Source organism: Dendropsophus ebraccatus, chromosome 5 (assembly GCF_027789765.1).
Source record: "Dendropsophus ebraccatus isolate aDenEbr1 chromosome 5, aDenEbr1.pat, whole genome shotgun sequence".
NCBI lineage: Eukaryota > Metazoa > Chordata > Amphibia > Anura > Hylidae > Dendropsophus > Dendropsophus ebraccatus.
In genome coordinates, this window is record NC_091458.1 from 65,953,236 (window position 1) to 65,965,390 (window position 12,155).

At 43.6% G+C, this 12,155-nt stretch overlaps 1 protein-coding gene across 5 annotated transcripts in view; it reads right to left on the reverse strand.

Moving 5' to 3' along the window:
* Window positions 1–12,155, reverse strand: part of RBMS2 (RNA binding motif single stranded interacting protein 2) — a 73,165-nt gene that overhangs the window by 15,967 nt on the left and 45,043 nt on the right. For all 5 annotated transcript variants that reach the window (XM_069970453.1, XM_069970452.1, XM_069970456.1 and 2 more), the window contains exon 3: window positions 3,306–3,364. In XM_069970453.1, the coding sequence (XP_069826554.1) occupies window positions 3,306–3,364 (59 nt within the window). The remainder of the gene's footprint in view (window positions 1–3,305; window positions 3,365–12,155) is intronic.

Here is a 12,155-nt window from a genome sequence, read left to right on the forward strand (position 1 = left end):
ACAACCTTAGAGCTTTATCCAACTTCAGCAGTCACCGCTAATCAAATGCCAAAAGTTCGGGTTCAGATGGACTTGAGCATGCTCGAGGTTCGCTCATCTCTACTCATAACATCTTCCAGTGGTGTACAATCCAAAGATTACTTGGCTAAATTTAATCAGAGGACAACACAGGAAGTTGTGGTCGTTTGACGGAGTTGTGGTCCCCAAAACGTTAAGTAATGTAGTTGACCTCTGTTTTCCCTCTAAAGCGATCCAAGTAATCTTGTAAATTGTACAGATCTGGCTGTGACTGAAGTGAGCAAACACATCTCTCTGTGTAATAGGAGATGTGCAGCCGATTATCGAGCCGTGTATCAAGCTGCTGGCCTGCAGAATGGGTCGGGCGTGTAATACAGCCTTTTTCTGTTTCTTTGTCTGTTATAACTTGCAATCAGGAGTTATCTGTGTTGCTGACTCTCTGTCCTGCCGACCTGAAATTGTAGATCTTTCCCTATACCCAAATAGGGAGAGATCTATCAGTCAAGGCTCGTAGAGTGGGGGGAGGCCTCCAGGAACTGCCCTGATGACTCCTGCTTTGAGCAGCATAAAAGTTATGACAGGTTTGAAAAGAATGGAGCTGACTTGTAATACCACACACGACCTGGGCATAGGAGTGGTGCTGTTGTGCATAAAAGTAGCTGTGTTTTTTCTAATCCTGAAAAACCTTGTAGCGAAGTGTCTCCACCACTTTCCTGGCTCATTGCAGCTAGCACTGGGGTGAGGACACTGTGACTGGGGTCTATGGTATCTTAAAAAGGGTAACAGTTCAGGCTACAGGTAAGATGTATGTCATAGGGTGACAATTCTGTCTCCTGGCAATGCCTGTGGCATAGGGTGACAGTCACTATAGTTACAATACTGTGCTATTATGTACAAAATTACACGTATGACTGTACCCTGTTCAGCTCTGCTCAGCTCCTGACTACTCCTCTCACACTAGAAATTCTTGGAATGTTAGGAATCTGCTATTACATGTGCCTGCCCCATGACCTGATAACAAAAGACCTTCTTGGAATTACTGAGGCAAATCTCTAGATAACAGGTTCCTGACCTTCAGAATGTGAATCCTTTCATTATCCATTCTGGACATCATTTCTCTCAGCTCTGGAGCATTTAGCCATTATTACATACAGTCGAGCACTACTATAAAATATCACAAAAGACTACAACAGACAAGCAAAAAATCCTAACTCATAGATATTGTAGTAAATATAGAAAAGCAATACAGTGCTGTGTCCTTTTCAAGCTTTTTCCCAGTACAATACACCATGTACATCCACACCAGAAGTAAGCAAACTATCTTGTGCCACCTATATGCGGCTACCCTGTAGCTCATTGTCCGACCCTTTAACCCCTTGAGAATCAGGACAATTTGGCCTTAAGGATATTTTATTCTACTACACTGAAATTCCAATGGTCAGAACCTCTTTCTTTTCCATGTAACACGTGACGTGGTATGAGGGTTTGTTTCTTCAGGGAGGTGTTGTACTTTATATAGTTATGTGTATTTTTTTTCTTTGCAATGTAAAAATTGAGCTTTTCTTTTCTTAATTTTATTATGATTTTTTTAATCCCATAGGAAGATTCTATATTTTCATTTCTTAACTATAGTATACTAGTTCAGGGTTTCCCTGGGGCGCATTCAAATGGGGTCCCCCTCAGATTCTCCCATTGTATGCCCTGATTGGAGTTCATCATAGTATTTAAAAGGTTAAATGGCGAAGATCAAAGGTTTCTCTGATCTCTGCTGTGAAAACAGGGCTGCAGCTGTATATATTAAAGCTGCTCTCCTTCTCCTGAACACATAGGCCAGCAGAATCAGCATGATAAGTATGCTCATCATGATGTGACTACTGCCTGGGGCTTGCGACAAGCAAAGCTATCATTAGTTGTCAAGTAGTTAAAAAGCCACTTGCTGACTGGGTGTCCAGCATTGTCTATGAGTATGTGAAATGTGCCTGACCAGGAAGAAGTTAAGGGAGAAGTCTGGTGAAATTTTTTATTAAAGTATTGTATTGCCCTCCAAAAGTTATACAAATCCCCAATATACACTCATTATGGGAAATGCTTGTAAAGTGCTTTTTTTCCCTGCACTTACTACTGCATCAAGGCTTCACTTCCTGGATAACATGGTGATGTCACGACCCGACTCCCAGAGCTGTGCGGGCTGTGGCTGCTGGAAAGGATGATGGCAGAGGGATGCTCAGTGTCCCTCCAGTGCCCTGTGTCCCTCAGTGTACCTCTGCCATCATCCTCTCCAGCAGCCACAGCCCGCACAGCTCTGGGAGTTGGGTTGTGACATCACCATTTTATCCAGTAAGTGAAGCCTTGATGCAGTCGTATGTGCAGGGAAAAAAGCACTTTATAAGCATTTCCCGTAATAAGTGTATATTGGTGATTTGTATAACTTTTGGAGGGTAATACAATACTTCAAAAAAAATTTCATGGGACTTCTCCTTTAAGGCCTCCCATTGGATTCTACAACTGGCAACAAAACAGACACCTGCACACAACAGTCTGAACCCTGCAGGTCCCCATCTACATCATCACTTCATACATATTCACTGATGAATGGAAGCTCCAACATTACATCCTGGCAAATGAATCAGATTGTTGAAAAATTAAATTATTTAGATTAATATACGTAGAAATGTTAGATTAACATAAATGTTCAAATGTCAAACAACTGACTTTATATATTTATATATCATGCACACGGCTGTAGAATCCAATGGGATTTTACACTGAGGCTCTCTGAGGTTTCACCTCAGGGATTCTGTATAAAACAACTGGAGCATACCCTATCACGTCATATAGAAATATTTATCCCCTGGCATACAATGGAACAAGCAACACCTAAGGGTTCTTAATAAATCTTTCAGGGACTCTATGCATTATTGTACAGGAAAACTATTGGTATGTTGTGTGTAATGTATCATATAATTTTCCTACTAAGAAACTGGCCTGTGTGCATGTATGATAGGGAATTCTGGCCTATCTGCAGTCAAGCAATAGATACGCAGCAATAGACGGGGGGCAGCACAGCTCTGTACAATGGTAGCATGACCCAGTAGCAGTACCGCCAGATGGGGCTTTAGATTGTGAGCCCTGCAGGATACAGAGACTAATGTGAGTGATGAAAATCACTATACCACACCATGTCAGTAAAATTTTTTCCTATGTAGCCTGCTCTAGTCTCATGTGTCATGGTTTTTTTCCTTTTAAACCTGCATAAGGAAATATAAAATAAAGCACATAGTTCTCACCTTTACATTTGTTGGTTGTTTTATCCAAAATAGCTTTTGTGGAGACAATTTTTCCATATCTAGGAGAAGAAGAAGAAAAAAAATATATATATGTTAAGCTACTAATAAGTATGTTATATTGATGTTATATACACTATATGGCTTTGTTCACACATAGTATTCCTGTCAGTCTTTTGGTCAGTATTTTTTCAACCAAAACCAGGAGTGGAACTGACAGGACAAAATTATAATGGAAAAATTTCTTCAACCTACTCCTGGTTTTGCTTGAAAAAAAGAGACCAAAAGACTGAAGGAAATACTATGTGTGAACATAGAATAAATGTGCATACTGAGGCTATGTTCACAGGCTGTACAAACAACGGCCGTTTCACAGTGAGCGGCCGTTGTTTAACGCTACTTACGGATGGAATTAATGATCATGATCATTAATTCTGGCCATAAGTATGGCTAAACAACGGCTGTTCACGTTGGAACGGCCGTTGTTTGTAAAAAGTGTGTGAACATAGCCTGGAGTATATAATCTTGATAATGATCGCTTGCATACTGCATGCACTTCTATTTAACTACATAGTTTCCTTCTTAACCTTTGTGGAAGATAAGGCAACCCTAAAGCTGTGTTCACACATTCAGGCTTTTAGGGTAGCTTCACACGTACCGCATCGCAGCGGATTTTCAGCTGCGGATCTGCAGCAGAACCGCAGCAGTTTGACTAAATGAATGAATCTGCAGATTCGACAGTGGGGATTTAATGCTGTGTTCATCCATTTAGTCAAATCTGCTGCGGCTCCCCAGCAGAAAATCCGCTGCGATGCGGTACGTGTGAAGCTACCCTTAAAGGGGTAGTGCGGCCCTAAACTTTAATTCACAAAATAACACACATTACAAAGTTATACAACTTTGTAATGTGTGTTATGTATGTAAATGGCCCCCTTCCCCGTGTTCCCCACCCACCCACACTAGACCCGGAAGTGTGGTGTATTATACTCACCGCATTCATGTCGACCCCCGGCCACCATCTTGTGACAATGACGTCATCTGCCGCATCATCAGCTGCTCAGCTGCAATTGGCTGTGCTCAGCTGATGACGCGACAGAGGGGGGCCGGCCGGGCTGGAGCGGCCGGGGGTCGACACGAATGTGGTAAGTATAATGCACCACACTTCCGGGTCTAGCGTGGGTGGGGGGGGACACGGGGAAGGGGGCGATTCACATACATAACACACATTACAAAGTTGTATAACTTTGTAATGTGTGTTATTTTGTGAATTAAAGTTTAGCGCCGCATTTCTGGAAATTAAAAACCTGAATGTGTGAACACAGCCTAACCAGCGCAGACAACAGCAAGACCTATCATCAACCAGGGCTTTATATTAACTTCATCACATCAAACTATCCATTAACCTGCATGTGCAGAGCACACAGGAAAGTGCACAAGTCAGCAAGATTCAGTTCACATTATGGTGAACTTGCATCTCTGTATAGAGAAGTACAAAATGTGTGTATCAATACAGTGTGACCTGGTATTAACCCATTCATGGCTCATTCGGTCTTTATCTATATAGCACCAACATCTTCTGCTGCACAATTGGGGAAAAGACACACAAGTAAAATGACAAAAATCAAAACAAATGAACAAGACAAAGAGATGTAAAGGCCGTATTATACACAGCGATATTGAGGAGGAAGCGAGCGCCGACCTATCAGGTCAGCACTCCCTTCCTCCTCGTTCTCTGCTCGCTTCCGGCGCTATTACACGCACAGACAGCTAATGGGAGGATTGCGTGAGGGAGGGAGGTGGGGGTTGGGGAACCCACAGGAAGCTACCGGAGTGACTCTCTAGTTCGGACTCTATATCGTTCGGGCTTCGGCGATCCGCTGCCACTACTCCTATTTTACAGAGCGACATGCAGCAGACCATTGAAATTGTGCATGTTGGCTGATCATTTTTTTTTAACTAAATGATTATCGACAAATACAAAAATACGGACAATAATCGTTTGGTGTAATAGGGCCCTAAAAGCATACAATCATGGCATGGCAGGAGTGACAGATTTAGGCTATGTTCACACACAGTATTTCTGTCAGTATTTTGGATGGTATTTTTTCAACCAAAACCAGGAGTGAGTTTAGTAAATCTTTCCGTTATAATTTTGGTTCCACTCCTGAACTAGGCTACACATAGTGACCAAAATACTGTGTGTTAATATAGCTATACCAGGGGTGGGGAACCTTTTCCATGTCGAGGGCCGGTCGGGCATTAATAAAATCATTCGAGGGCCGCATACCGTGTGCGGCAGTTAGTAGCGTGGGTTTGCAGCACCCAGGGCAAGGCAAAGTATTGTTCCCCTAGTTCCCCTGCTATTGTAGTTAACCCCCCCAGTGATGCCCCTTGTAGTCTAGTTAACCCCCAAGTCATGTCCCTGGTAGCCTAGTTAACCCCCCCAGTGATGCCTCTGGTAGGCCTAGTTAACCCCCATCAGTCATGTCCCAGGTGGCCTAGTTAACCCCCATCAGTCATGTCCCAGGTGGCCTAGTTAACCCCCATCAGGCATGTCCCTGGTGGCCTAGTTAACCCCCATCAGGCATGTCCCTGGTAGCCTAGTTAACCCCCATCAGGCATGTCCCAGGTGGCCTAGTTAACCCCCATCAGGCATGTCCCTGGTGGCCTAGTTAACCCCCATCAGGCATGTCCCTGGTGGCCTAGTTAACCCCCATCAGGCATGTCCCTGGTGGCCTAGTTAACCCCCATCAGGCATGTCCCTGGTGGCCTAGTTAACCCCCATCAGGCATGTCCCTGGTGGCCTAGTTAACCCCCATCAGGCATTTCCCTGGTGGCCTAGTTAACCCCCATCGGGCATGTCCCTGGTGGCCTAGTTAACCCCCATCGGGCATGTCCCTGGTGGCCTAGTTAACCCCCATCGGGCATGTCCCTGGTGGCCTAGTTAACCCCCATCAGGCATGTCCCTGGTGGCCTAGTTAACCCCCATCAGGCATGTCCCTGGTGGCCTAGTTAACCCCCATCAGGCATGTCCCTGGTGGCCTAGTTAACCCCCATCAGGCATGTCCCTGGTGGCCTAGTAAACCCCCATCAGGCATGTCCCTGGTGGCCTAGTTAACCCCCATCAGGCATGTCCCTGGTGGCCTAGTTAACCCCCATCAGGCATGTCCCTGGTGGCCTAGTTAACCCCCAAATAAAAAAAATAAACATCCCACTCACCTTACCTCCGCTCCCACGCTGCCCATGTCCTCTTCTGTCCCAGGTCCTCTGTGCCGATCTTCTCCTGCAGGCGGCGCGCAATGAAATGACGTCATCGCGCGCGGCCCGCAGGAGACTGAAGACACGCGCCGCTCTGCTGGAGAAGAAGCCGGCATAGACAGCATCCTCCTGTGTCCGGCAGCTGTCACAGACACCGGAGGATGCTGTGTATGCCGGCTCCTTCCTCCTCCAGAGCGGCGCGCATCACAGGGGAGCTGCGGGCCGCGGGCCGCATCGGGAGTTCTCAGGGGCCGGATGCGGCCCGCGGGCCGGAGGTTCCCCACCCCTGAGCTATACGGACAGGACGATCAATACAATTTTATTAAAAGTTTAAAGGAAAAAATGAGAGCAGGTTCTCTGTATAGAGATAGTACTGTACTACTGTACTGTAGAGATAGTACTGTATATAACCATAAATCCCAAACAAAATAAAAGTTTGTCAAGGTATTATAATCCAAAGCAAATTTATAATCATACCAAGTCCTATCCATGCCTCTAATTAGAGGGATGAGGACCTTGTGTTGTCATAGGGATTATACATAAGGCCATGTTCATACAACGTATCTTTTGCATAAATCACGGCCGTTGTTGCAAACTGCAACAACGGCCGTCGTTTATGCACAAGATACGTTGTATGTGAATGAATGGAATCCCGGCAGGAGTGTATACACATAGGGAGAGATTTATCAAAGGGTGTAAAATTTAGACTGGTGCAAACTGCCCACAGCAACCAATTACAGCTCAGCTTTAGGCAGTGCTGAAAGGAAAGCTGAGCTGTGATTGGTTGCTGTGGCCAGTTTGCACCAGTCTAAATTTTACACCCTTTGATAAATCTGCCCCATAGTATATGCTCCAGCCAGGATTCCAACCGGCCGCACAAGAAACTGACATTGTGTGCAATAGTGAATTGGGATGCAGGCGCATCCTAATTTAACAGAAATGAAGAAATGGATGATCCGGCCGGGTAAAACAACGTCCGATGTCTAATGATGCGTTTACACAGAGAGAATTATCTGACAGATTTTTGAAGCCAAGAATGGATTTGAAAAGAGGAAAGATCCCAGTCTTTCCTTTATGACCTGTTCTCTGTTTATAGTCTGTTTGTGGCTTTGCCTTAAAAAATATGTCAGATAAATCTCTCTTTGTAAACGCACCATTAGATGTTTACTGAGATTGCAGTAACAGCTGGATAAACATCACTTTATTTTAATTGGAATGCGGGCACATTCGGGTGTGCCCACGCTTCAATTTGCCTTGGACCACAATGTAAAGTACGTCCAGGTGCCGTACTTACAATGTTAGTACAGACTATTTTGTATGCCCGCTGTTCACAGAATAAGGGCCGCATAAAATAGAACTGTCAGTTATTAAGTGCGCCTGCAGAGAACCAAGGCCGTAGTGTATACAGGGTTGCACTCTTCAACAACAGCCAAATACACTGTGAACGTGGCCTAAGTTCAGTAGTTCATTAACCATATAGACCATCAGAATTATATTACAACTAAATCACAGCAGAGTACAATGTTTGTGCTCCAAATAACATGTCCGAATGCACAACTCATAGAGGGAAATTTATCAAGACTAGCGTACCCGTATACCAGTCCTAAATAAAGCCCCGTTCCCATGCACCCCACCAGATTTACTAACAGGTGCACACGGCAGGCGCGGAAATCTACACCTGCTTTGGAGAAGGTGTAGATTCTTGCCATGATTTACGCCTGCTCACAGATAAATCAGGCGGGGAATAAGAACACACCTCCTCCCAGCCTTGTCACGCTCCCAGCCCACCCAGCAGTCAAGCGGAGGGTACTTTGGGGGAAAGGAGCAGATTTTTGTACAAACCGCTTGGTACACACAAACAACCTGATGTACACTAGGGCGCAGAATGAAAAAAATCCCATTTCCCTTAGCACAGATAGTCTATAATAGCAGGCTGCCTGGACCAGTAGAATGATTTCATGACTTCAGGAATCTATGCCAGGAAGAACTGCTCAAGGCCAAAGAAGCTCTAACGTGGTAGTATAGGAGCACTGTAGGTGTACAAACTGATGTGCCAAACCCTGTAATTTTCTGAATGTAAAATCAGGAAGTGTTGCCTTTTATCTGTCTTTTCCTTCCTCTGGTGAGACAGTTACCCATACAGCTAAGAATAGCCTGGGTTGACAGCACTGCTTCCCAGCCATCTCCCTCTTCCTATTCCTGCCTGCTTCACTCAGCTCCCTAGTATGACAGATAACATTTTCTGTCTACCCCAAGTTGTTTAACCCTTTCTAGTGCATGAGGGTCACACATCTGTGCAAATGACAATATCTTATTTACTAACCAGCAAGGAAAGGATTAACTAACCCTTCCTACAGCTACCATCCCCCACCTCCTCCCATCCATTTACTGACACCAGACAGGAAATAACTAAGCTGGGCAGATTCTGTTACAAGTGGGACTCTACAACGATGAGCTTGTACATGCTATACTGTAATGGGATTGTAAGTTCTTCTGGAGAGAAATGCCTGATGCTCCCATTATGTAATGCACCCTCGCTTCTTTCCTAATTCTGTAACTTCTGGCTGAGCGTTCAGACTGTCGCTGGTCAGATAAAGGCTACAACATTATTTAATACTCTTTTGTATCTTAATTCTTCCTCTGCAGAGAAGCTGTGGATTTCCTGTAGCTGATAGAGAAGTAAACACATCATTGGTTTTCATGTGTTGCTAGGTGAAAATGTATACAACACACACAGCAACAGAAATAACAGACACTCACATAATAATACAACCAAATACAACTACCTATCATTCCTTAAAAAATAATAATAACTAAATAAAATACAGTCACTGGTAATATGCATTAGAGTATGACCCCTATGAACACTAGATTATATATAAATGTAATCGACATGAAATGTTTAACGTTATTACTTATCTTGCACTGGTCCTTGGTTACTCCCTACACCAGGGATGGGGAACCTTCGGCCCCCAGCTGTTGCAAAACTACAATTCTCATCATGCCTGGACAGTCAAAGCATTAGCACTAGTTAGCACTAGCCATGTGATGATGATGATGGCAGTATTGTTTTCTCAGTGATAGGGGTCTCTGTCCTGCATGCTGCAATTTTGTGTGTTTACAGTGTGATCAGTGTGTTTGGGTGACATAGTGTGAACAACAAACAGGTTAATTGCCTTCTATTAAAATTGGCTCTGGTGTGTATGTGTGTGAGCACAACTGTCATAAGCACAATAATAATAATCACTATCTACCAACATTTTAAAGTGGTTCTGTCAATAGCAAAAATTCTAGTTACCTAGCTATATGGGTATTTAGGATATAAGTTTGTTCCCACATTCTAAAAAAAAAAACAATGACTTTCACACCTTGTTTGAAAGTCCTTTTGCCTTCTTTTATCGGGATATCTCCCAAAGCTTACAGCAAACATATCCACAGACCACAATCAAGCAGCAGAGATAAAAAGTGTCATTCTGGATTTGCGGTTCTCAGCTGGATGAAATAGTGTAGACCTTGTCCCTATTCCACGGAGCAGGATCCAGTAAAAACAACAACATATTCTATAAAGTATAATTTTTTTTTTGTATATATGTCAGATGTCACAAGAGCAACTCCGCTATATACCATAAAAACATGGCGTGAAAGGAGAATTATATTCCTATACAATCAGCCCTAGTGTGTGTGTGTGAAATAGGGAAATTAGAATGTGTGTCTCATATGTGACAGGGACTAACATGTGGGATGACTGGCAATATTTCTCCAGTGTATGGGTTAAATACATGTTATATGGCCAATGTGGAAGCAGTGGCCATGTTTTGGTAGTGCTGGATAACCCTTTAACCCCCACAAGTCACTCGAATATGGATCACCAGTCTCTCCCTTCCTTGACATATTACAACTAGAGATGAGCGAACCTCGAGCATGCTTGAGTCCATCCGAACCCGAACTTTCGGCATTTGATTAGTGGTGGCTGCTGAAGTTGGATAAAGCCCTAAGGCTATGTGGAAAACATGGATATAGTCATTGGCTGTATCCACGTTTTCCAGACAACCTTAGAGCTTTATCCAAGTTCAGCAGCCGCCACTAATCAAATGCCAGACGATCGGGTTCGGATGGACTCGAACCCGAACCCGGTTCGCTCATCTCTAATTACAACCACAATAATAAAAAAAAACTTTGAATGGAGCAGTTATTGAGCACAACAGCTCCATTCAGAGTCTATGGGGCTTTCCCTGTGGATACTTTTACAGCAGACCAGAGCATAGCCTTCACTTCCCAAAAGCATCAGTGAGCCTTGGTTGCCCATGGCCCTTTGGCCACCTCACCAGTTGTTGGTCCTTTAGTAAACCATTGCATACTGGGAACACGCCCCAAGACCTGCCATTTTGAACTTGCTCTAACCCAGTCATCTAGCCACCAAAATCTGTCCCTTGTCAGAGTCACTGAGATGCCTACACTTGCCCATTTTTTCTGCTCCCAATACAACAACTTCAAGAACTAACTGCTCACTAGCTAACTTTAAACGGTGGCACCACAAGGTATTCCATGCAATTCACTTTTCCAGTCTGTGGAGTGTATTATGGCTGTATGGTAAAGGCTCTATTATAGTGAAACATATTCTATAACTTTATATATCAAAATGGACTGCCGTAATTTGCTGGAAATAGAATAAAAACCGTTTAAAATCTGAGAATGCCATTATGGGCCACATCACAAATCAGCTAAATAAACCATAGTTTATAGGCACTACGTAGGTTCCAACATACAGCATCTTTGAAGCTCACAAGCAATCGTGTCATATATAACAGCTAGAAGACAGCAGAGATGGAGGAGATGATTCAAACTGGTAAAATAGTATAATTTATTAGCTTCCCACAAATAAACATTGGGAGAGATTTATCAAACTGGTGTAAAGTAGAATTGTCTCAGTTGCCCCTAGCAACCAATCAGATTCCACTTTTCATTCCTCACAGATTTTTTGAAAAATGAAAGGTGGAATCTGATTGGTTGCTAGGGGCAACTGAGACTATTCTACTTTACACCAGTTTGATAAATCTCCCCCAAAATGTTTTAACAGTTTACAATTTTAAACTGGGCTTGTTCATTTTTAGGTTCAGTTCCACTGGAGACACAGCAGTCTAGCGTATATATTCCATTCACATGAAGCAACTCTCACAAACCGGAAAAATCCAGCACCAATAAAGCACAGCAAGAGACACAGTAATAAGATACAAAAGATAACATTAAAATATTAAGTATTTAAAGTTATATAAATAAATACAAATAATAACAGATAATACAAGAAGGAAAGAATGGCAAGCTGCATAGTGAAAGTATCTGTGAAAAGAATACTGATCTATAACGCACATGAAGTGAGTGCTGTCTGAACTTTGTGAGTTGTGCAGTTTCCTACACTACTAGCTGAGCACTGGCATCAAACACTTTCCCATCTGGCCTGTTCTCTCCCTACAAACATCCAGCTTCATCCAAACAACATTCCCTCAGTCTGTGGGCGACATGTGCAGATCTCCTTGGGGCTCAGGGGATGTACACTGCATTCCTCGGCTGGGGTGAAATGAGGTTACGAGGCAGCTA